Here is a 27,230-nt window from a genome sequence, read left to right as displayed (position 1 = left end):
CCACCTTAATACTTGTTTCATATTGATTCATGTTTTCATTTCCAGTGATATAGAGTTCTCGCTTCCTCACCTGCTCAATCAATTTTGAGGAGACACACTGTCTGATAAGTAAAACGCTGTATTCCTCTGCAACACATCCATATTTGGTGTTTTGGCGCACACTGTCTGTCTGTGTGTGTGTGTGTGTGTGTGTGTGTGTGTGTGTGTGTGTGTGTGTGTGTGTGTGTGTGTGTGTGTGTGTGTGTGTGTGTGTGTGTGTGTGTGTGTGTGTGTGTGTGTGTGCTGAACTGGCAGCAGGGAGGAAATGAGGAGTTACGACTATCCAAAATATTGCCGGTAAGACACTAGGCTATGCTGATAATCGATTCTTTCTAGAACACGTTGACATAATCCGTACACTTTCGACTCGCCCACGATACTGGGAAGACATTTTGAGGCAGTGATCTTGCCAGGTGTTTATTGAGAAGCAGCTTGCTAAATTTAGCCAATCATTGCAATAATGTGCAGTTTTAGTACCTGAGAGTAAATCGATTATCACGGGTCTGAACATAGTGCTGTTTTTACGGCAGATGTTCCACAGTCTACTATTAAGTAAAACGTAACGGGGATGACACCATACGCGGAGCTTTCCAGCTGCAGACTTAATTGTTGAGATGCCTAACAGCGCATTTCTGAATGTCAGTATGCATCCTTGAAATCATTCTCAAGCTGCCAGCGTTTTGAGATAACCTCAATCTTCAAGATGTTTGCCGATAAGTTAGAGCAACATATTTTTCATTGGTCTTTAAATGTTGCGCTTTGTCCGTTGTCTTTGTGAAGAGCTCAAAGCACCTCCCTGTGACAAATGGAGTTCTGTAGAAATTAAAACGCAGCGTCGAGAGCTTGAAGAATCAGCGTTTAATGAAGCACTACTTTTCTTTGTACGCTGGTTTTGTGATTTTGTGCACCAAAGCGATTCTCGTAGGAGGATCCTCTCAAGAGGATCATGCCCCTCTTATCATTTACTCGCTTTCTCAAGTACTTTAGCTGCTAATGTTCTGATACTGACACAATTTAAATAAAAATGATTAAAAAAAAAAACTCATTAAAGAGGTATCCAACGAAACATTGGCAATAATACCAAATATGACTAAACAAACCTGTACTCCTACTACTAGTACTGCTATTGCTACTTCTACTCCTGCTTCTGCTTCTAACACCACCACCTCTCTCTGTAGTGCTGTTGCAATGTGGGACTTGTAGAACTGTGCATGTTCCTGATGTGTTTTTCTGGGTTCCACCTCAAGAGACACACCGGTTTGTCTGATGGAAGACCCCAAAATGCCATTGAGTTTGAAGGAGTGTTATGTGACCCATTAGCCTCCGTTGGAGGACTTCTCCTGCCTGTAGCAAGAGTATATGTGACCATTTTCTTTGTTTATTGCAACTTGCTGAGACTAAAGAATGAGTCTCTTTCTTTTCTAAAATAACTTAGCCTTTCTACAACACATTTCCACTTCAAAATGACAGCATATCATATTGCTGGTTGACGGGGCGAGACGCCAAGAGCACATGTGCCTTACCTTAGAATCCTCAGCAGTCTTGTCCCTGTTTAACACTGCACTTTAATGTTTGCCTTTTATCGATAGCTTTAAGGCCCTTGGTGTGTATGCGTTCCTCGATAACGCAGTCACCAGGGCCCAGCACTGAGCAGCTCCGCCTAAGCGGCCTGTTTGTGGAGCTTTTCACAACAGGGCCGCTGTGGCTCAAGGCATTGACTGTTGCGGCGTCACAGAGCCTCTGTACAAATGCTGATGGACAGGCTGTTCTACTGGGCTCTCTTCTCTTAATCCCCACAACTTGAGGGGAGGATTCACACACTATTTCTGCGTCCCCCTCATTCCCAGTGTCCCCCTCTCACCTTCCTCACTCATCTAACATCGGTGAATTTCCATTCAAAAGAGGGAAGGCGGGCGATATTAATCGAGGCCGGCCTCCAGGCTGAGAAAGTCAGCTCATAGACTGAAATAACCTGGGCGCTTTCCTATTCCCTTAATAAGTACACTTATTTCCATCGAAGCCTGTGGACGGATGTTCAAAACCTTTCCCTGGGTGCACTAGAAAATAATGTGAAGAATGCTAATGTACATTTTTTCCCCTCATCCCTGTCTCCACCCCACTCAAGATCTTCAAGAGTTTGAGCGAAAAATAAATGTTATATTGCTTTATACCAAGCTATATTGCTCTTACTATTTATTGAATTTCAGCCTTTAATGGACGTTGATGCGGTTGCCTTTGAAGATGAACAGTGCCTAAAGAGCAGGCCAAATGCAGGCTTTGGTGTTGCTAAACACCATGTTGGTTCTGATCAGTGTGATTAGTGCCCAGCTCTGCGGAAAGCAGGACATTGCCGACCTACGGACAGAGAGAGACGGAGAGAGAGTGAGAGAAAGAGCTCGTAGCACTCTGATCTCTGACGCTTTCACCACTCTGATCATGGCATCATGGTGTCCTATGTTCAAGTGTTCAATGCGCCTGGCATGTATGTTCGGTTACCTCGGGCGAAGATTAGGGCTGACTGCCAAGCACTGTTCCTGCACTTCCTGTTAAAAATCAACAACAACATGGCCAGCTGCCCTGCATGCGGTTCAAGGCCAGGCTTTGTTTAATGGCGGAGAAAGGGTAGGCGTTAATCTGGACCAGCAAGACACTGGGAAATTAATGATCATTTACACTGGCGGCATAATCGGCGCTCCACGATGTCCTCTGATACTAAATTGCTTCCTTTGTTCCTCAAGTTATCTCTCTGTCCGTCTCCCTTCTCCATCTCCTCTCCTTACCCGCGCTCTCGCCCGTGATCGTATTATCCCTGAGTTTCTCGCCTCATTTTTCCGGTCCTGGCCTTTTTTCCCTCTCACCGGCTTCTGTCCCCCATCTTTTTTTCCAGGTCGCTGTTATTGTTAATCCGGGCGGTAGGTTGCCATGGAAACATGAGCCCTGTGAGGTTCAATATGGAGGACCATGTCTCGCCGCTTGTCTGTTGGCTCGGACACTCTGGCCACCTCTCAGGGCAGGGAGCACAGCCCGAGAGATCACAGATGGAGGGGGGGCTCGGGGGAAGACGCATACACACACAGACGCACACACACCTCAGCCTTGAACCCCCTTGACCCACACACACAGACACAGACACACAGACACAGACACACAGACACACACACACACACACAACGATGGAGACCAACCACTCACACTCACACACACACACACACACCGCTCCTGACCCCCCCTACTCACACACACATACACACACACACACGCACACACAACGATGGAGACCAACCACTCACACTCACACACACACACACACACACACACCGCTCTTGATCCCCCCTAATCTCTCACACACACACACACACACACACACACACACACACACACACACACACACACACACACACACACACACACACACACACACACACACCGCTCTTGACCCCCCGTCCACACACACACACACACATACACACACACTGACGCAGCACTTTGTGGCTGTCTGATCCATCCCCTATCTCCCAGCCTGGGGTGCTCCGGGTGCCGTTGCTCGTCCTCAGAGCATGGACCTCCTCGGCTGGTCACGTGGTGTGGGGGCGGGGGACTGTGTAATCAGGCCTTGTAATGACTTAGCATGGCGCCCACTCTCTATCAGGCTCCGCAGACAGCCTCAGGGTGTCACAGCATCAGAACAGAGGGGCCCTCGCCCCCGGGGCCCGCCTTGAGGCCCTTACATCATCCCTGTCTCACATGCCGGAGGTTAAATTGAGTTCCAGAGTCAGTCAGAAATCCCCCGCACCCCCCCACTCCCCCCATCCCGTATCACCTTTCAGCAGGGTTAAATATTCAGTCTGGGAGGTTTGTAACGTAATCTTCATTGTGGTTTTAAATTGTCTTTCTATTCTCCCCGCCGCCTCCTTTGCTGGCGCTGCCTGTGCCCGTTGTGAGGCATAGATAAGTGAAGCCAAGAGAAAAATGGCAGCCAAAGCGACTGTCACTCAGGTAATATCCTGGGTACATTAGTTCTTGTGGAAGAAACTGAGGAGTTGGCAAGCCCATGTATCCTTCTGCACTAGGAGGTATTGGAAATAAATCCCAGAGCGGTTAATGTATCCGTAATACGATCTGGGCTTTTACTTTGAAGGCAACAACGCCCTGTTCCCGACCAGACAGTGTGATATTGAACCTGGGGATTTGCATTGGACAGTGTGAAACACTGCATAACAAACGAGTATTGTACATCTTCTGCTTGTTCCGTTGTCATTTCTTAGTTGAACAACACTGCAGTTGACCTGCTTCTCTGAGTAGCGCCGTGCAGTCTGCTATCCACTGTGGCTCCCAACCACTTACAGCGCTATTCCTGTCGCACTCCAATTGCTTACTCTTATCAAGCAACCATTTTGCACTTTGTGATGTTTGGATTGCTTGTCGTGGATGTTGATGAAAAACCCTTTGTCCAAATGTGTGCTGCATTACAAAGGAGCTTCCTTGGCTTGGGGAGCAGCGTAGCACAACACGTGACGACATGTAGGCTGGGCTCCAATATGGTGATGGCAGTACTTTTGATGCCAGAGCCAGGACAGAGCTGAAGCATCGGAGCCTCGACTCTCCCTGAAAACGACTGAGGAATCTCAATTTAAAGTCTAGATCACGTTTGAACTTCTTTCCAACCATGCTAGGAAAAATTTGGTTTTAAGAGTTTGGAGAAGAGCTCCACGAATATTTGCCCCACGCTTAATCTGGGCCTTGGTTAATATCGATGGAGAACCATCTCTGCTCTAAACCAAACCACTGCATCCATCCGTTCTCCATTGGATGGAGATGGTTGGATTGATGCATTACTAGCCTCGCTCCTATTCTAGTAGCAACCTATGCTAGTAGCTTTAAAAGATTTTGCCCCATATAATATTAAAGACGTGCTAAAATGAACATATTTGATTAAAAAATATGTTTAATTCCTTCCGACTGAATATTTCATTGTTGGCCTCGATTGTTAGGGTTCTATGTTCCCATGTTGTTCTTCCTCTCACAACCCTTAGGTGGAACAATCCTGTGAGAGCAGTGTTGGCACGTTTGGCTTGCTAGCATGTTATTGTGTGAGCCTTCTGGTTACTATTATCGCTGTTATGGTTAAATAGACAGACTAAGTGTTGGATGAGCGCCAGGCTTCCTGTGGCGTGGAATTGGCATGGTAATCACCGGGGTGTGGGGAACATTTAGGAGAAACTATGGACACAGAGAGACTGAAAGAGAGAGTCACACACACACACGCACACACACACACACACACACATCCATACAGTCATGATGTAATATGTATCTAATCACACTGTCTTGAACACACTGTTACTTGAGGCGAAACATTTACTACGCCTCCAAACTAAGTCAATGTGTGTAATGTGTGTGTGAACGTTTACAAACAAACACATGCACGCACGCACGCACACACACACACACACACACACACACACACACACACACACACACACACACACACACACACACACACACACACACACACACACACACCCACAGTTGATGTTACTGCATGGGGGGATAAATTGATTGTGTTTGATAAGGCAGCTCCCATCGCTGGCAGAGCCATAACTGGGACAGCGAGCAGACCTCTTAAGAAGAAATACTGGAACGCATTGAGTTAGGAGGGGTGTGTGAGTGAGAGCGAGATGGAGCAAAGAAATAAGATAAATGTGTGTTGGGGGGGGGGGGGGGTTTAAGAGAAGAATAATGTGGGATTGGGGGAGGATATTTAAAGCTGTCTGTTGGAGAAAGCTAGTGGATGAAGGAAAAACAACTCACCACCCTCAGCAGTTCCTAAAGAGACTACTGTTTATCTCTGTCCGGAAGACAGATACCCCCAGCAGGGTGGAGGAGGGGGGCTGCAGGGGGGAGGAGGAGGAGTTATGAAGTGTGATGGGCTAGGTCATCCCACTGGGTCATGTGAATGGCCCAATCCCATCTCTCACTCTCTCTTTTCTCTTTCTCTATCACTCACTTACTCTCGCTCTCACAATCGCCCTCTCTCTCTTTCTTCCCCCCCCCCCCCCCCCTCTCGTCTCGTGCTCATCGGGGAACTGTCCAATGGCCAAGTTGGCTGTGTCTTGACGGAGGTCTTAGTCCTCACTGTGCTCTTCTCACAAGAGTCCCTCCGCGATTGCTTTGATTCTGCTGACGGAGCCAATGAGAGGCTGCCTTGAGAGAGTAGTACTTAAAGGTTACCGGGTGGGAGGAAGGGACTTTCAGGCACTCTTTGCTTGTCTACGTCGGTCTCATTTGCTCTCGGTGTGGTCGGTTGCACGCACAGCTTGTGTCCTGGTGGGACTGTGATGCGCTCGTTGGCGACGGTTGTGTCAGCGCTAGCTAGCTAATTAATGTCTGGAGGGCCGACGTTTTTTTTGCATTGGCACCCAAAGTGTATGTGGCCACACACACATGAATGAACAGCATATTGCTCGACTGGCAACAGACATGCTTTTTTGTGTCCCAGCTATGCAACTCTGGGTGAGGGTACGCAGGTACGAGTTGTGATTTAAAACTGGACCTTTTATATATATTTATTAAATATTCATGGGTTCTTAATAATATTGCATTTTTTGGAGGGGATGATATCACGATAATCAATCGTACTGATTCCTGAGACCAAACACGGAGGCGTCATATGTATTTCCCCCCCAAAGTTTGTTTTATAACGAGTGTTTTATAATGTGAGTATAGCTAATAATTTTAATGCATGTTATTCATAATTCTAATAAGTCAGATAAGGAAACTGTCGTGAATGACAGCCAGAGCATTACCTAAAGTAGACAGCCGTCAAGACAGATAGACGGCCACCAAGAAGGTTCAGGTAATGAATACTTTATGGATAATGACACAACATTGCAGAATAGTGTTGTTTGTCATACATTGTATTGATTGTATATTTCCATGACTTATGCATATTTAATAACATGAAAGACATGATGGCAGTTGATGTAAAATATCTCCCATATTTGGAGATGACAAGGTTTTCTTATTCCTCCCAATTCTTCAAAAATTACAATTCAAGCTTTATTAAAAGCTAGTGGTGCTAAACATCTGTGAATCAATAAATGCTAGAGGACTATTTGATGTAGCTGATTTGGAAATGAAGAAGAGGGCAACACCATGGAAACATTGTGTGAGTTTTTGCTTCAGAAAGTGCTGCTGGCATTTCAAAGGTTTGGCAGCATTTCTGCACAAATTCCCAATATTTATATGTCTAGTTGTGCATGTCACCTAATCCTCGCTGCGGCAGAAAGAGCATCAAGGCAACTTTGTGTCACTACAGAAGAATACCGTAACATGATATTTCACTATCTTGATAAGAGTATCAAGAGAACGGCAACTCTGCGTGACATTCAAAGACTCTGTGATACAGATGTGGGAAAGATTCTCAAGCTGGCAACCTCAAGAGGACTCTCTCTTGGGCGTGGCATCAACCTTCTACAACAGTGGGATCCCCTATCTGTATTATTCTCAGATGAGGCAGCTGCCTCCAAACTCCTCCAAAATAGCCTCACAGCTCCAACCTCCACCTAGAGGCACGTGTGCCTCCTCCCAGCATCCGCCCAGCCTCAACCTGGCCCTTCGAAGGGGTCTAGAGCCACATCTGCCTCGACTTGACATGACTCTGAACCTGAAAAAGGCTTAAGCTTCTCACTGACCCCATGACATAACGTCAACTATCCATCTCCAGAGAACCATTCCTATTTCTGACGTTTGAAACCAAATCCTTCAAAGAGAGGAACAATGTGCACACATTCTGCTTTCCACTTTAGAATACCGGCTTGAAAAAGCCTTGCTGTCTTTCTGTAAGCCAGAGCAGGTGACGGCCATGATGGAGGAAGTTGGCAGAGGTATCAAGCCTACGCACTACCTGAGAATAGAGAATCAGCTTCCCGACGAAGCGTTGGCGGTTGGCCAGGACACCATCGGTAGCCTATATTATGAGCCAGGGCGAGCCTGATCTGAACACCTTCTGCAGTGATGTGAGGAGCTTTTGTTCTTCTGCAGCTGATTACATGCTCGCAAATTTCCATTTGGAGATGAGCTTCTAAGGCATGCAGTCGTAGCAGACGTAGCCAACCGGCAAACGGCTATATCAACATCCCTGTTCTTCTTCATAACCGTTTTCCACGCATTCTTCCTGTGGAGTCTGTGATGATCAAGTTGAGGATGATTTCAGGCTCTAACAAATCACCACTTTTGAGGAAAGCCTGTTCAGAAAATACACCAACGAGGCCTGTTGCGACATTGACCAGAAGAATAGGGGTGTGTTTTAACCAATTAACTTTTTTAATTTGTGTATATTGTTATTGTGAACGGTGACCACGAGCATAGATGGTACATTATGATATTGGGTCTAATACAATTCCCACTACACTAGACTAATTTCGTAGTAAACGACCAAATAGCTCAAACAAATAGCTCAAACAAACTTGGATGGGTAACTTTTTCTCAGTAACTCTCAGAAGAAAAACCTCTCTGATATTCTCTGCCCTGTCTCCTGGCCATCAGTACCCTAATGATGATGACGACGATGAGTATAGTAATGATGTAGATAATTGTCCTGCCAGTGACAACATAGCACCTAATGAAGATAGCGAGTAGCACAAATTGCTACATTTGAGTAATATCCTACCTGGAGGTGTATACACGCCGTTCTGTCTTCTTGCTGCAGAGAGATTAGAAGGCGCTCATCCTTCTTTTCTCTCCCCTCCTTCTGTTTGTGCAGTATTTGTTTACATGTGTGCGGTTTTGGTCTATGTGTGCATGGCTGAGATTCAAACCCGTGTGCATTACCGCTTTGACAATCTCAACGACTACACATTCTATCTTCTGAGACTAATCTCAACCCCTTCTCCCCCGGGCGCGGACATACATATTTAGCCGTGCTTTTGTTTTCTGAGCTGGTGGCCCAGGAGGAATTGTTGCTTTGACTTATTTTTTTCTCTTTGTAGGACTGTTTTGTTCTGCTTGGATGTTGTGTGGAAGTCTTCCATAGTTGTCATATACAGCCTAAATGCGTATAGTATGGTACCATGGTCCTTGAATTTATATCTTCCACACGCGGAATGGAATTCTGTACTCTTTTCAAGCACAACCTACATGGTTATACTGTGGCCTGTCACAATTCAAAAGCTCCTAATACTTCATTCACAAGCTGAATGATGTAATAGCAGAATAGTGGCTTGGATGTTTGATTGTAATCCAAACATTTCTGGACTCGACCAATTGTGTCTGTAGCCTACATATAGGCTCACCTAATCCTTAAACACTATTGAAGGATTTCTTTGGACAAAAAAACCTCACATCGATTTTTGAAATGCTAATGGTAAGAAGGAGGCTTTTCTATGGTAAAGAGACTATGGTAAAATGCATAAATGTTTAGTTTTCCATCTCCACAGGGAAGTAGGGCGACAAAGTAAAAAAGTGTAGCGTTTTACATTGAGGAGAACACATTACTGCTCCCTCGATTATTCCGTAAATGTATGATATTACACTTATTGGTATTGCTGCAATTTGACTCAAAGTAATATTTTTTTGGTCTGTAATGTTTACGTGTGCCCCATGGCATAATTCTAGTGGTCCTCAAATGCACACAAATTTAATGTTTGGAAGCTTATTGTTTTCAGTTATTTATAAAACACGTGACGCCGTGGGCTGTCGACAAACCAAACGACTCGTTAGTTATTAACGCTAAACAGTCCGCTAGGGATCCCCTTAAGGCACACATATGTTTGTGTCCCCGGATTTTCCATCCAAGACGGGAGAGAATTACCTCCAAGAGACAGTACCCTCCCCTCCACCCACCAACACGCACATCGACGGTGAACACATCGGTCTGGTTCTCTCCGACGCCTTCGGTGTCGTCGTCTCTTATCGAACCACGCCGAGGCTGCAGCCATCGCCGCCGCCCCTGGCCACTCTGTCGTCGTCTCTCTACCCTCTCCTCCCTGTCCCCTCTCTCCCCCCTTTGCTCGCTCTCCTGCTTCTCCTCCCTCTCCTCTCTCCTGCCTCTCCTCTCTCCTGTCTCTCCTCCCTCCTCCCTCTGCTCCCGCTCCTTCCTCTCCACTCTCTCCTCCCTCTCCCCTCTCTCCTTCCTCTCCACTCTCTCCTCCCTCTCCCCTCTCTGCTCCCTCTCCTCCCTCTCTAGTCTCTCTCCTCCCTCTCCACCCTCTCCTCCCTCCCCCCTCTCCTCCCGCCCCTTCCTCTCCACTCCCTACTCCCTCTCCTGCCTCTCCCCCCTCCCCTCCCTCTCCCCTCTCTACTCTCTCTCCTCCCTCTCCCCTCTCCTCCCGCTCCTACCTCTCCATTCTCTACTCGCTCTCCCCTCTCTCCCCCTCTATCCTCCAGCTCCTTATTGAACTGTTTCCTCTGTGGGGCTCACAGAAGAGTCTGGATCTGCTCGACGAAGCCCACTAATATTCCTTAATGACGCGGCATCTGTCTCTGTCAGCCGCCGCCGCCACCGCGCCAGCCAGACAGTGCCTGTTGTGGCTGGCCTTACCCGGAGAGATAAGCCACTCACCTTGCTGCGAGACACAGAGAAGAAAGAGATGGGGGGGGGGGGGGCAGAAAAACACTCTCAAACGAACAAGAGAAACGCCTACCGGAGTGCTAGTGCTGCCGGAGCAAACAGGCGGAAGTTCCAGAGAATCACCCACTTTTTTTATAAAGGCAACTGTTTGTTTGTTGCCTTTTTTTTTTTTTTGCAATTGGTTAAACAAATGATGTGTGCGAATGACAGACACATTGTTATCCCTGGCACGAGACGTGCTGCGCTAGTAACACAAACGCTACGCAGGATGAGACAGCAGTCAGGGGTTCAAGGTCGCCCGCCGCCTGGGGCCGAGACGCAGAGAGGAGGCCCGTGAAGGACCGTGTGTCCTTGACTCCTCGTCAGTGATGAATGTTGATAGAGACAAGCCGGGTTTTCCATTTCATAACTAGGAATCTCTGGACCCCCCCCCTTCTCCTCCTTCCGTTCGCATCCCATCTGTGTGTTTACACTGACACTGAGCCTGGAACAGGAACCAGTGATCACTGCTAATGAATATTACGCTTGAGTGCGTGTTTAGGCACATGCCAATTTGCATATGGGATTGTATGTCGTTGCGTTGTGTTTGTGCTGTGCGCATGCAAGTGTGTGTGTATGTGTGTGTGTGTGTGTGTGTGTGTGTGTTTGTGTGTGTGTTTGTGTTTCCGCTCGTGTGGCAGTATGTATGTTCCTGTTTTTTGGTCTGTGTAAGAGAAATAATAAATATTGGCCGGTGTTGGTTGTGTGTTGTATTGTGCGTGTTTGAAAGCAGACGGTTCTATGCGAGACAAGCCAGCTCTGCTCTCTGGCTCAGAGAGCGACAGGCCTTCACAGGACGCTGTTCACAGGCCCCAGCCCTGACTCCGTGGTGGTAGCGATAAGCACCACCATTTTGTTTCCAAAGCCATTCCCGTCCATACATGTCATTATCTCTCCACTCTCTTGTGTGGGCTATGCACAAAAAACTTCACAAAAAAACCTGATTCCAATTTATTCTTTCTTTGCCAGGGATTTGTTTTCAGTTGTTGGTATGCATTCTTCATTATTTTGTCCCATTGAATTGCCTGTGCAGGCATGCATAGGTTTTGATTCTTCCTATTTTTGGACACTTTTATTTTGTACCAGGGCTTTGAAAGGTTGTTAAATGAAAGAAACCTTGGCTGCCATCTGTGAGCCTAATGTCAATAGGAATAGTATGTCAAAGTTTTGTTTTATTGAGCGTTTTCATTGAGTTGTCTAGACCCTAGTGACGCTAATGTCTCAGTATTTTTCATACTTTGGAGAATGGCGTCTGCATCTTTGATGTTTCCCTAATTTCTCCGGAGCTTTCAGCTTTTAAAATGACTGGCTGTCACATTTGACCTTGTCTATGATGTCAAAAACATATTAGTTGTCCCTAAATCAACTATGAAATGCATTAACCGCAGAGTGACACAAAAATATGGGTTATGTTAATATTTCCATTTGACTATAAAGTACCTCAATTTAAGATTGACCGATAAAAAGTGTTATTTTCCATATTAATAACTTATCCTTCTAGTTTTGTTTTTTTCAATAATACAGAGTAAACTTCTTGTCACAGAACTTGATTTCTCTCTCCTATAAACGACCCATTACCTGAGCGAAAGTGCTCAAAAGCCGAAACATAATTTCGGCGAGGCTGATGCGCTCTCGGCCCCACAGTGGTGATGGCCACTCGTCTGAAACCCCTCGGCTGAAGGGGATTTAAAGCTCCTCAGGCCAATCATAACCTATATAAATGTGAGCTGTCCGTCAACCGCGGCCCTTCTTCTCCCCAGCTGAATGATAGTGGGCCTGATGGCCCTAGCCCTGGAGTTATCCTTGGTTCAGAGCACAGCTCGATGGCCAATCAGAGAGCACTGAGACCTCACCTGAGCCAATACCCTGGAGGCCCGGGATGTCCAGCCGGTCAGAGAGGTGACTCTGGCCATTGTGGCGGTATACATCGCAGTCTATTAACTCTGTGGGTCCTCCCTGGTTCCTTTGGGTATCACAGGAGGGCATGGACTATTGCCGCGTGTATGTTTGGCTTGATTCCCGTGGGTTTTCTCCCTGTGTATCAGACAGGGTTTCATTTGAAAACACTCTTTTCCGTGTGCCAACCGCTTTGCATTTCATGTGTTGCGTAATCACATCACACATACCGTAGGACACACTCATGCTAGTTTGGTATTCGCAACGGCTTTGACGGCTGTTTGTTTCTGGTAACTAATTAAATGGCACATTTTTCATGACAGCTTTTCCACTTTACAAACCCCGTCTTCTGCTTGCTTTATGAAGCCAAAATATCCAGGGCTGGAAATGGACTGGAACGCACCCCAACAGAGCTCGGGAGTCAGATTCTAGGGTGGTGGGTGGGTTGATGGCGGGGGGCTGGGATGACAGATTTGAAGTTCAGCTGTACAGAGAAAAAGGTGAATCGTGATTACGGAGATTGTACTTGAAGGATTTAGCCTGTTTGCTAAGAAGACCCAAGGTTCATTTTTGACATTGTCTACATTTACATTTAGGGTATTTAGCAGATACTTTTATCCAAAACGACAATCATTAATGCAGATCTATTCGGCAGAGTCAACTATGAAAGTATTACACACGCATACATATACTTACAAACGGTGGAGTCAACGATGCAAGGCAACAACCAGCTCATCTAGAGCAGGGTTAGGTGTCTTGCTCAGGGACACCTCGACAATCAGCTATGAGGAGGCGGGGATCGAAGTTGTCTTTTCCACAGGGGCCCAAAAATGAGCAAACCCACCCATTTTAATTTGGAAATTCCTTGCCTTCCTTATGCTCATCACAGATATCGAGTTGTGCAGTTAGAATTTAGTTGTGCAGTTGGAATTCTGTACGAAGTGAGTGGTTGTGTTATAGGCCGTCTGATAACTCAGAACTTCAGTGCAGTGCAACATTTAATAAGTCAACAGGGTAAGTGTTGAAAGATGTGTATTTTCATCAGATTGTAAGGCTGATTAAGCAGGGCCAATCACAAGTACGTTTTTAAATCGCCGTTTGATCATTTTTTGATCAGATAATTTTTTGAGAGGGGTGGGCGGTGTTATGTTCCCCTGGCTACTAACACCAACATAATGACCAACTGATACCATAAATTCCTTCAGTTTAGACTACGGTAACTCCCTTTTCACATGCCTTAACCATGCTGCACTGAATCGCCTTAAAGCAAAATGCTGCTGGCGGGCTGTTGATCAAATCAAGCCGTAGTAGGTCTCATATTACCCTAATTCTCGCCTCCCTCCATTGGCATCCTATGTGGTATAGGATATATTTCTTAATTCTACTCACTTATAAAGCTCTGCACAGCCTAGCTCCTGCTCCGACTGCTATGCCTTTGATCCCTTATTCGACCGGTCGATCGCTCAGATCGTCCGATCAAGGACTTCTGGTTATTCCTCGCTCCGGCCTTAAATCAAAGGTGACCGTGCTTTTATCGTGATGGCTCCATCTCTCCAGAACCGTCTCCCCTCAATTTGTTACATCTGCCGGGCTGTCTGCAACCCCTGAATTTATTTTTCTATAGATTAGCCTTTTCATAAAATGTTAACTTTGTTTTTATGTCCATATTGTTAAAATGTTGTTTGTTTGTTTTAACTGATATTCTTTTGGTTGTTCTTGTGGCTGCATTTTTTAAATTGCAGTGGATGCTGCAATTTAAAAAATGCAATATAATGGATGTCAATAGCTAGCAAACGGCCCAGTTTCAGAATTGGCTGACGAGAGAGGGGGTTGAACAAAAATCATGGCTGATTATAGACGATGTCAACAATTAACCAGTAGTCTTAACCAACCAGCTAAATCCTTTAATCACTGAGTTGCTTAAAGGGTGAGTACAGCAAGAGTACAAAAACAATTTTGGGGGTTATGGCATGATGAAGATACCATGGCATATATAACATTGTATAGAATAGTACAAAATCTGTCATTAGCTGTATTTATTTATGTTATTTTCTAAGCTGGGAAGGCTTAGCTCACAGGTGGCCAGGGCTCTCTAGGAAGAGGAGGCCTTTCTCTGAGAGCACCGGTGCACATTAGGAGAGTGAATATTGATTCAAAAACAAATTCGACATGGTTTTTAAATCGAGTCGAAAAATGCATCACTTAAAAGAGTCAGGGGCTTGTAGTCTGGCAATGGAGCAGAGAAAAACTTCACTCTTGTTTTATGGTTTAATAAGATTCCCTTAATGGCTTCTTCCACCTTGAGAAAAGCCCTCACAGACGGTGTGTAATTCCAAGTGTGTGTGTGTGAGACTGTGTGAGCACGAGTACACACACACACACACACACACACACACACACACACACACACACACACACACACACACACACACACACACACACACACACACACACACACACACACACACACACACATGCACTGTGCATGGATGTGTTTGTGTGCGCGGGTTGAATTGCAGACTAATGACTCCTACATGTTGAGTAATTGAAGCACGAAATGAAAGAAATTCATTACAATTTTTTTTTTGGAATTGAGCCACCTGTATATTTGCACATGCTGCCACTCTTTTTTAACAAACTCCATATTTAACATTATATTCCCTCTCTGTTTTGCATAAGCATATGCGGGGGGCATAGGAATACATGGACACCAGCCGAATGTGATGTGTCATTCTGCCTTGTTTCGTCTAAGCGGCAGCCTGGACAGAGATTGTGCTTCCTATCAGAGGACGGCCAAAGGGAGGCCGTCAGCGCGCAATCAGGCCAGAGTGTTTGGCTGGCACGGCCAGAGCGTCTGTGGCCTGGACTCGCCTGCTGTTAGCGGGCTTGTTGATGGCCAGGGTTTACATAATTGTTTTCAGCCTGACTCAGTTGCAGCAAAAGCAATAGCTATCAGAGTATCCTTTCTTCTCCTTCTCCTTATCATTCTCTTTCTTCTCCTCCTCTTCCTTCCTCTTCATCTCCTTCCCCTCCTCCTCCTTCTTCTGCATCTTCATCTACATCCTCCTCCTCCTTCTCCTCCTTCTCCTTCTTCTTCTTCTTCTTCTTCTTCTTCTTCTTCTTCTTCTTCTTCTTCTTCTTCTTCTTCTTCTTCTTCTTCTTATCAGTGAGCATCAACACACCCATCTTGCCTCGGAGTGCTATTTCATTAAGGAGCCTGATAAGCGTGCCAGAGAAGTGCAGTATGATAGCAACTCACAAAAAATGTTCCGCCAACCCCCCAAAAAAGAATACATGAAGCACTTAAATCGCCCAACATTGCCGTGTTCAGCACTTTCCTTTATGGACACTCAGCCGCTGACCTGTGTCAGGGTTCAATTGTAGCTAAAACAGAGTTAAATAAACCAAAGCCAAAGTTCACTGCTTTTAAGAATGGAAAATGGACAGGCTCCTCATTCTTGCAAAGGGAGGGAGTTGTGCTGGAACCTTAGTGTAATGGCTACAGGATAAGTGCTAATTCCCTAAGTGGTAATCTGTTGTCCATTACAACTGTTGAGAGCTACCAGAGAGCCGGGTGTACTGACTCAGCATCTAACACACACACTCACACACACACACACACACACACACACACACACACACACACACACACACACACACACACACACACACACACACACACACACACACACACACACACACACACACACACACCTTCTAGAAACATCCGACAGCCTTCAGTGTCCGGCCGCATCCCGGGTTCCACTCTGCGTATCCCGTCAGAGTCTCGTGTACGCTGTCTCTTCCTCGTCCTCTTCCTCGTCCTCTTCTTTGACTCCCGTCTGATATCCATCGACACTAACACCCGCTAATTGTCTGTGACATATGCTTGTGTTTGCATTTGACAGTTTAGCTCAGCCGACCCGCAGCTGGTTAGCTAAGTGCACTGCCAGCGAGAGTCCGACCCGTGGTTAGCTCCGCTAGCACGCAGCGCAGCGGGGACAGGGGAGGGGGGTCCACCAACTGTGCTTTGTCTAGTCTCCAGACAATATTTGCAGATCTGCTTGTGTTGCCACGAGAGCAAACACACATGTTCTCCAGGATGCTTTGCACTCATGGGTTCATTTGTATTGCCCGGCAGAGTGGGCCACTCGGCTTCATGAGAAATGTAGAACAATAGCTGGCTGTACAGGCTCGGTACGAGATCCCATATTGGCAAGACAAATAGGTGTGGTTCCCATTAAGTGATTGGATATATTTTTTGCCAGAGTGGCAATTCGGTTTACAAATGACTATATCTAGGTATGACACTGCTGAAGTAGTCATGGTGCATATGATGATGATGAATGAATGAACAAGGAATGCTAGGTCACTGGCAAGGCGACATGCATCTTATTGACACTGACGTCTCAAGTGGGCTGAGGTTGAATGAATGCGAAGGTGGAGCCTGGGTGAAGCCTGGGGTGATAGTACTCATGCATCGCTAACCTGATCTTTAATGTCCTCTGCAGATTTACAACGAGAAGAAGAGCCAGTTTGAGATCAAGAGGAACAACCCCAAGGACCTGGTGGAGAGGGTGGCCAGGGACATCTCCAAGCTGCTCAACAGCAAGAGGAAGGCCCTGGAGGTACAACCCACACACATGAACACACACAGACGTGAACACATGTACATCGATACACCTATACGTACCCAGCACAAATGAGTGGATGAACACATGTGCACAGGCACCTGTGTGTACACACATGCATGTACACACATGCATGCACACACACACACACACACACACACACACACACACACACACACACACACACACACACACACACACACACACACACACACACACACACACACACACACACACACACCTAAACACACACCTAAACACACACACACACACCTAAACACACACCTAAACACACACACACACACGCACTCCCACACACAAACAATATATGGAGGCTATATGATAGGCAACCAGTACAATCCATTTGTTATTTTGTTGTTTGCTCACCGTAACACCGTTAATAGCAAAGAAACCTTGGTCTGTGAAATGCTGTTGTTATCATACTAAATGCTATTTTCATTTTATGGAGCAATTCATTTGAATGAACTGACACCTACCTACACCCCAGAACTCCAAGAAGTGTGACACAAAATAATTACATTCAATCAATATTAATGCAATCAATGAACATACTAACGAACAGACACGCTAATACAAATAAAGAACCTGCTGCGACACCCACAGTACGGTAACGCTGCTGAATAATGCTTCTATGGATAGAGTTTTTGCGTGTATTCTCTATATATAAATACACATATATATGTGTGTGTGTGTGTGTGTGTGTGCCTGTCTGTCTGTCGTTGTGTGTTTATTGTATACAATTTTTGTGCATACATACGTGTGTGTTTGTGTCTGCGTGTGTGTGTGTGCATACGTACCCCTGTACGTGTGCATAACGTGCGTGTCCGTAAGTTCTTTGTGGGGTGTGTGTGTGTTTGTGTGTTAGTGCAGGTGTGTACATTCTATGTGTGTGGGAGAGATTGTGTGCGCGAGAGACTGTGTTTATATATTCAGTGCGCGTGTCTGTGTGTGTGTGTGTGTGTGTGAGAGACTGTGTATGTATTCGGTGTGTGTGTGTGTGTGTGTGTGTGTGTGTTAGAGATAGCCAGTGCGGGCTGCGGCCCCCTCTGCCCCCGTAGCGGCCCCTACAGGTGGCCATGTTGTGTATGAATATGTATGCGGCGGAGGCCCCGGCGGGCAGGTCCAGGCGGGGGCTGTGTCTCCTGACAGCAGGAAGGCCCTACCCTGATTATCAGCCGGCCCGCGGAGCTAACGCCTCAGAGAGGAGCCCGGGAACACAGCGGCGCCGCGCCCCCGCTCCCAGTGGTCATGCGTGGGATTGGATTTGGAACGGCGTGGATCTCTCTTAGGTGTTGGCAACGGTGTGCCCCCTTGAGCTGAGCGCCGCGCTGCTCACACACTTATCCCTTTCACACACACTTCACACATCCAGCCAACACCCCCCCCCGCCCCCCCCCCCGCCCCCCCCGGCCCCGCCCGATGTCCTGCCCCGCCCGCCTGCCTGCCCTTAACTCCCTCGATCATACTCTGACCTCACATCCCGTCTGGGAGGGGGAGGGTCAGGGAAAGGTGGTAGCGGGGGCGGGGGGGGGGAGAAGGGGGTGGAAGGAGAATAGGCTCCCTGGGGCATTGACCAAAAGAGTATGAAAACATTCTGGGAAATGTCTTAAAATTCATGAGAAAACTGGCAGCCAATGGGAGGGGTGGGGCTAGTCAATCTAGACTTTTAGATTGGAATGTGTTTCGCAGAAGGCCATGGGCCAGCCCACTTGAAGGCTTCCAGCTTGCTCACCAGCCATCAACATGGACAGTACTGATATAGATTGTCATTAAAATGTAATTCTATGTTTGTCCATTATGGGCCCATCACGCTCCCAACCATCCCTGGAAATGGGAATCCCCCACTCAGAATTAAGGGAGTCTTTATTATTCCCTTCTGGGAGCTAGGGTTAGGGGGAGTCTTAAATATATGGCCTGTAAAGCCCTTTGAGATTAACGTGATTAAGAGCTATTTAAATAAAATCCACTTGACTTGACTTGAAGAGGTATAAGAGAAGAGAGTAGCTTGGATGATATGTCGTTCGTCTTTTTGGAAGATTTATGCTTTTTCTTATTTTTTGTGTTTTCATTTATTTCATTTAGAATTTTTTGGGGGGAAGAATTTCCTTTACTGGTACTGAACCAGACTTCTAAATATAAATTAATTCACCTGGACTTATTCTTATTCTGCTATTCCTTGGCAGAGGGAAGTGAAAGACTCTTCCTAATGCAGCCTACAGATAAGGAGGCTTTAAACTCCTCATATTCACCCTGCAGCTGTATTCAGTGTTTTATATTCCACCCTATTTCTACATGGTTATTTTTCACAAATGTTGGCTCCCACACATTTGGAAGGTTTAAATGGATGGATCACTGTGTGTGTGTGTGTGTGTGTGTGTGTGTGTGTGTGTGTGTGTGTGTGTGTGTGTGTGTGTGTGTGTGTGTGTGTGTGTGTGTGTGTGTGTGTGTGTGTGTGTGTGTGCACATGGTGCATTGTGTGTAGGTTTTTGCTGAGAATGGTATTGTCTTAGTTGTTAGCTGTGCTCTTATTTACCAACTCAAGCCCTAAAAGAGATGCATTTTGTGTATATTTCTTTGCAATTCATTTACTTTAGAATCATATTTCTGTTTGGCCAATGTAAATTGGCTGTAAATGTGCAGTTACTCAAAGCTGCTACGTGTTTCTAGCGTATCGCTCTTAATCAAGAAACAATTTGAATGCTTGTTGTTGCTATTATCGCCGATCATACATTAGGAATGTGAGGGCAACACTAGTTAAATGCATATTTGTTGCAGCAAACAAACCATCCCTGTTGAAATGAGCCTTCATTTGTCAGTATCATCTGCCGTAGCCGCAAATCAGAGAGGCTTGTACGCCCACTTTTCATAGCTTCAGTCGGGAGATGATCATAAAAAAAAATGCACAAGATAAGTGTGAAATATAGCCCAAGTTCAGGTTTTCCACTGCAATGGCCTCTCAAGAGGCCCCCAGGAATGGAGATGGGCTTAATCCTGCTCCAATTGTTTTTGGTCCTTCCTTTTTGCTTTTCTCAAAAGCCTCTTCTGTGTTTATTCTTCTGCTTCCTCTTCTCCTCTCCCTGTCCACGACTGCCTCCCTCTCACTGCCTCTGGCTCCAGTCATCTCCACACACACACACACACACACACGCACGCACGCACGCACGCACGCACGCACATACACATACACAAACACACAAATAAAAACGCACACACACAGATCTGCTTCAACGGCCTCAGCCAACATTTACATGTAACACAAGCCAGGCTATCCCTCTACAAGCTCGTGTGTTTTAAATAGCCTCCATCTGTATCCTCAGGCAGGATACAATATTAAAGCGCTTTTAATATTATTCATATCAGTGGTCACTTTTAGTTGGTAGTGACACCAGCAGCAGGAATTAGATATGTATGAGTCCTGCTCACATTAATTCAAGTGCACAACGTTTTTTGCCTTGAGCAAATTTACTACTTATATGCGTGTGTGAGTTACATTTCTTCGTGAACGTTTACTCAAAAAGCCTCCCGTTCTAAGACGAACATTAAAGTTGAACTCATATTCCCTTTAATAAGTCCACTTTTGACAGAAGAACCACATCATTTCCGGTGCAGAATAATCTGTTTCTGTAATTTGAAAAGAGGATAATTTCTAGTCAATGAAATAGTAGAAAAATACTCTATGTTGAAGTACTAGTAAAAACTAGTTTAATTGAAACTAGTTTAATTGTTGAATACCTTAAAAAGTGGTCTTCCTATTGGTGTATGTGGGTGTGTAAGTGAATGTGTGTGTATAGGTTTAAATGAGTCTGTACATTAATGTGTTTAGGTGTATATTACGGTTTGTTGGTTTACATGACTGTGTATGGTGCATATGTGTGTGTTTAGGTGTATATAATTGTGTATAGGTGTATATTACTGTGTATGGGTGTATATGCATGTGTTTCTCTAGGAGTGTGCATAAATGTATATAAGTGTGTTTCTCTATGAGTGTGTATGAGTGAATATGACTGTGTATTGGTGAATATGAGTGTGTCTATTGGTGGATATGAGTGTGTATTGGCAAATATAACTGTGTTTTGCTGAATATAACTGTGTATTGGTGAATATGAGTGTGTATTGGCGAATATAACTGTGTGTATTAGTGAATATGTGTGTGTGTATTAGTGAATATAACTTTGTGTATTGGTGAATATGACTGTGTGTATTTGTGAATATGAGTGTGTCTGTTGTTGTTTGTGGGTGTGTGTTGGTGTTTGTGGGTGTGTGTTGGTGTTTGTGGGTGTGCTTCTCCATGTGTGTGTGAGTGTAATCAGGGCCTCAGTGCTAAACACCTGAGCAGGGCCCCAGGTGCTCGGGGAGCTGCTCCCTGACAGACAGCCACAGAGAACACAGCCCTCCATGTAAGCTTGTCATGTGTACAATGCCAAACAGGCACGATAAAGCACTGGCACTGATCTGAGCTCCCCCCTCCACTCACACTCTTGTCTTCCCCCCCCCTCCCCATCTCCCCGAAAGCCTTCCGCCAGAGTTTGGTTCCTGGGAACCGTTGTGAAGCAACCGGAAAGACTTTATGAATTCTGTGCGACTGTCAATCAAAAGAAGGTCAGGAGTGTCTGTCAGCGCCGACAGACTTTGAAGACGCTTTCCTCGTCTGCATCCTCTCTCTTTGTGTCTCAATGTCTCTATCTCCTTGTCTCTCTCTCTCGCTCTCTCTTAGTCCCTTTCTTTCTCGCACTCCTTATCTCTTCTCTCACTCTCTTTTTCTCTCTCTCTCTCCCCTTCTCTATCTCACTCTCTCTCTCTCTCTCTTTCTCGCTCTTTGTCTCTCCCTGTCTCTCTCTGCCTCTGTCTCTCTCTCGCTCTCTTCGTCTCTCACTTTCGCTATCTCTTCGTCTCTCTCTGTCTCTCTTTCTTTCTCTCTCTCTGTCTCTGTTTCTGTCTATGTCTCTCTCTCGCTCTTCTTGTCTCTCTCTGTCTCTGTCTATGGCTCTCTCTCGCTTTTCTTGTCTCTCTCTCGCTCTCTCTCTCTCTGTATCTGTCTCTCAGTCTCTCTCTCTGCATCCCTGTATCTCTCTCTCTGTCTCTCTCTCTGCCTCTTTCCCACTCAGTCTGTCTGTCTCTCTCTCTCTCTCCGTCTCCATCCGTCTGTCTGTCTGTCTCTCTCTCTCTCCGTTACCATCCGTCTGTCTGTCTCTCTCTCTCTCTCTCTCCGTCTGTCTGTCTGTCTGTCTGTCTGTCTGTCTGTCTGTCTGTCTCTCTCTCTCTCTCCGTCTCCATCCGTCTGTCTGTCTGTCTGTCTGTCTGTCTGTCTGTCTCTCTCTCTCTCTCTCTCTGACTCCATGTCTCTCACTCTCTTTGCACCTCTCTTTCTACCTTTCTGTCTCCTTCCTTTGTTTCTGTCTGTCTCTCTCGTCCCCGTCTCCATGTCTCTCGCTCTCTTTGTGTGTCTCTCTCCCTCTCGGGGAGTTGCTCTGAGAGGGGGGGGGGGGGGTAGGACGCGCCGCCTCACCACCGCGCAGTGATCATGTGACATCCACCGCTGCACAGAGGGAAGAAGGGGCGCCTTTGTCGAACCTAAGTCGTGATTTTACAGAGGACCACGGATGGAATAGAGCAGCCACTAAGGTTGACTTAATCCAATTACACACATCCCCGTACTCCTCCAATACCACTTAGAGTCTGAAGAACGGTCGCCTCCAGGCCGCTGTGGATGGCTGGATGGATGGATGGCTGCTCAGCCTCCACTGGGCTGTTTATTGAGGAGTCTGTAGAACCATAGCCACTGGCAACTTAATCAGACATGGGGGAGTCAGGGGGCTGGTGAAGATATAGAGCCATGTTCAATATTTGATAGGGAAGAAGGAGGTGAGAATTGACTTCCGGAGGCTTATTGACTCCACCGACCGTGTCCAATCAATACGGCGTATTTCGGACCTGAGCCAGAATGTAAGCACTGTTAATGTAATCACTGTCGAGTCGGTGTAATATCAGAATAGTTCAATATGTAGAACCACCTGTTTGGAAACCGGCACAGTGTATATATTTTATGAGCCTTGAGCCACCATTGAAAAGGTCAGCCAGGCTTATTGTTAGGTGAGAGATGGCGTCTGTGGAGATGATGTACGTTACGGTAGAATGATTATCTGAGGTGTTGAATACCGTCTTGTATGCTATCAGCCCATTTCACAGGCTTCAAATTATATTGTTAATGGATCATTTCACCCAACATACACAAAACAATTATTATAATTCATTTTGGGGCAACTTGTTTTTCTATTATCTGACGGATCAACTTCAAATTGATCACAGCAACCTCACAGTAATGTTATTAGCCGCATAGGAGCCGTCGCATCTGTAGCCATTGACTGAAATAACATTTGGACAAAACTGCTCCTGATCTAAAATTGAATCTGCAGTCAAAATGGAAATTGAGCCTGGGTCCATTCCATTTGATGGTGCGTGTTATTTCACATGTGTCAATGAGGGTTTGAACATAGCGAGATGGAGGCCGGATACAGGGCTGGGTGTGGAGGAGGAGGAGGAGCGGGGCAGACCGGCTTCCTTCCTGCGGACCGCCTGGAGGGAGACTCTGCAGCCATGCGGATGATAGCGACGGCCAAAGATTGTCAGAGAAAATGCAGGGATGGCAAAAAGCGAAAAGTGCCAGATGGAACAAATCAGTTGATCTGCGCTTGCCTCCTTATTCTGCAAGGGGCGGGGGCCGGGGGCGGGGGCCGAGCCAGGGCAGGCCTGGGCGGTACGGGGGCAGGGCCAGGGCGGGAGGAGGCGGGGGCGGGGCCCGGGCGTGGCCTAGGTGAGGCCCAGTGGCGTTATCATGTAACCCCCACACATTCAGAGGAGGTGACCGTTCATAGCATAGGTCTGTTTGGACAGATATTTGGAAGCGCATGCGTCAGAGTGTAGACCTGCTTGATGCCCTTGGCATAACGTATTGGCACATACTGACTCGGGACTACTAAGTGATACATGTCTACAGTATTGGCTGTTTACACGACGATGAACATCAGGGATTCAAACTATGAAGCTCAATGTTCCCCAATAAATAGCTTCTCGCTCCGAACAGCAACAAGGGCTGACGTCATAGCAGCCCACTTTGGCTCTGACCTCGGTGATGGTCCGCGGCTCTGAACAGCGTTTAAACTGGTAGTGGAAACTGCCAGGTCTAAAGTCCTAAATTCAGCTCTTCATGCTTTTTATAGATCCAATCTCCCTATTATTAACAAGGTGCTTTCTGTGTCTATCATCGTTGTGAACTCAAAAGGCTTTTTGCTTCATAAAGGGTGGCGGTATTGAAATACGTAAAAAAAAATAATTATAATCCATTATCGACCGGCAGGGAACATGGTGGCTGCATATTTGTGTGTGTGTGTGTGTGTGTGTGTGTGTGTGTGTGTGTGTGTGTGTGTGTGTGTGTGTGTGTGTGTGTGTGTGTGTGTGTGTGTGTGTGTGTGTGTGTGTGTGTGTGTGTGTGTGTGTGTGGTTAGTTTCAGTTAACAAAAACCAATGGCAGCAAAGGATTATGTCCCTCATGTTGGCAGTGAGTGATGACAAATTAAGGAGTGCCCACTCCCCCCCCCCTCACACACACACACACAAACACACACACAAACACACGTACATTGATTATACACACACTTCCAATTCATATTACAATGTCAACAGCGTACAATGCAAACCATAACTTTCCCAGAGAGAGGTTGCCTTTCGAACATATAATATTACATGAATATTGAGCGCACTGCAAATGATGATTACCAGCACAATCATTAACAGTCACAGTTTTATACATTCAAAAGAACACCAACCTCACAAACAATAATAGCCAGTATGTGCAAATGTGCACAGCAGAAATTATTCTAAACGCTGTTGGTGCATTACGAAGTAAACCGACTAAACCGTTCATTTCGTTATCCAGCCCCCCTTCCAATCCCCCCCCCGTGTCATGTTTAAACATGACACGCCCTCTAAGGTGACTCTGTGATCCATCATTAGCAGCCATATTCATAAACGCTTTCATATTGGGGTGACACCTAGCCGCGCGGCCTGGCTCGCTCCACGCTGCAGCATTAAAGGTTTGTCCTAGCACTTAGCACTCGGCTCCCCGGCAGCCCCGCCGCACCGCCACTCTAGCTGCTAGCGGTTAGCCCTCGGCATGGCTTGTGTTCATCCGGGAAGCTTAATGAATTACAAGGTCCCGCTAATGAGCGCGCGGGAGCTCAGCCGCGCCGAGGTCATACGGTTGGAATGACTTAATGAAGCCAGCCGCTGTTCCGGGAGGACGCAAGACGCATGAAACCTGTCCTTCACAGCTCCTGTCAACATCTACCCCGCGTCGTCGGAAAAAAACACGAAATCCGTGTCTCTATTTTTCTGCTGAACGTTGGAAAAAAAGGGAAGAATGTAGAGAAAAGAAAGGAATTACAACTAAAAATATAATAATTCATTTTTTCCCAATTTCCTGCAGGCCATTTGAGAGGCTGCTATAACTACTGGGTCTCAATAGGGAAGATCTGTGTAACTAGGCCTAGCACTCCTTGGGCCAAAGTAGAAGAGATAACTTAGTAATTTCGCACGCGGTTTGAATCAAATCAAATTCACTGTAAATTTCCCATAGCAAGAATTCATCAAGGGGTTCTCATATGGCTGTTGTATGCTGTTATCTTTCCCGGATAGTTCTAGAACGCTAACAGGGTTGCCCGTTTCGTGTTTCTCTTGACTACCATCACCGGCTGTGTTGATCATGCAGATAAAGAAGGAAATGTAATAACGCTAACGCAGCTCCGCTTTAGCTGAGCCCAGCCTCGACCGGAGTGTGTAGACCGGCAGTTTTCAATCTCCAACTCAGACAGAGCCGGGGCCACGCCTTGTGTCTGTCCGAGGTTTCTGTCCGCAGAAGGGGCCATTTTGTGACATTTTGTCTACAAAAACTAGACAGCAATGTTCTCTCTGAAGGCTGTTTTGCACCTGAATGCACCGTCTGACCAGAAGTACGACTGGCCTACCGTGTCTCAAAGATTCAACACCTTATCAAAATATGCATCTTTTCTGGCGCCCTATAGAACCCAACTCTACCCTTGTACATATCAACACATTCAGATAACAATACAGGATATGGGGAAACGGTGGGAAAGCAAGCTGATTATAAAACCATACTTTCTAAGGCAAACATGTGTATTTTTTTCCCTTCTTCTCCCTTGTTATACTTATATAATTTTCATATATACAGTATAAATCCTGGTTTGTTGATGTAGCAAGAGACTCAATAGCTGAGATTTCTCAGCTATTTTAGCCAAAAGCTATCTTGTAGGCCTAATAGCATATAATTTATCTTATAGGCCCTGTAGCACTGGTTAGATCGCATTGCACCCTCCAAATGTCACAATTTAATTAGACTTTCAATAACCTTGCACGGTAAAAAACAAAGCATACTTAATCACTGGAAACCAGTTCATATAAACTGTGTGATTCCATATTGTCTTTCCATCATGCGGATGTATTTTAATGCCACATTCAGTCACAAAGAACAGCTGATAGCACATGAAACACATAAGCCGTACACCGCACGTATGTGCGTATGTACTAATTCATGAACACACACACAAACAAACAAACACAAAGACATGTGGTTGCTTATACTCCTACTAATTCTCCTGGCGTGTGTCATTCAGATCTATGAACCTCCATTATCAACCATCTGTTACAACCTGGAGCAAAGCTATTACACCTTACACACACACACACACACACACACACACACACACACACACACACACACACACACACACACACACACACACACACACACACACACACACACACACACCTTTGTGCGTGTGAACACAGGCGCACGCACGCACGCATCCACACACACAAACAGTACTCCAAAGGCTCAGCACATCCCACGACCGTGGACTCTCTTTCAAACTGTTGAGGAATCAACTAGAATCTCCTGTGTAACCTTCAAAAGAGATTTCTCCCTGTTACAGTTCACCGGACACACTGAACACACTCTTGAT

At 46.1% G+C, this 27,230-nt stretch overlaps 1 protein-coding gene across 3 annotated transcripts in view; it reads left to right on the top strand.

Annotated features, from left to right (window-relative positions):
• Positions 1–27,230, top strand: part of cacna2d2a (calcium channel, voltage-dependent, alpha 2/delta subunit 2a) — a 131,365-nt gene that overhangs the window by 20,996 nt on the left and 83,139 nt on the right. For all 3 annotated transcript variants that reach the window (XM_030375627.1, XM_030375629.1, XM_030375628.1), the window contains exon 3: positions 17,056–17,172. In XM_030375627.1, coding sequence (XP_030231487.1) covers positions 17,056–17,172 — 117 coding nt within the window. The remainder of the gene's footprint in view (positions 1–17,055; positions 17,173–27,230) is intronic.

The sequence above is a fragment of the Gadus morhua genome, chromosome 13 (genome assembly GCF_902167405.1).
Source record: "Gadus morhua chromosome 13, gadMor3.0, whole genome shotgun sequence".
NCBI classification, from domain to species: Eukaryota; Metazoa; Chordata; class Actinopteri; order Gadiformes; family Gadidae; genus Gadus; species Gadus morhua.
The sequence above is the reverse complement of the archived record's forward strand: the minus strand, read 5'-3'. Positions and strand labels throughout refer to the sequence as shown.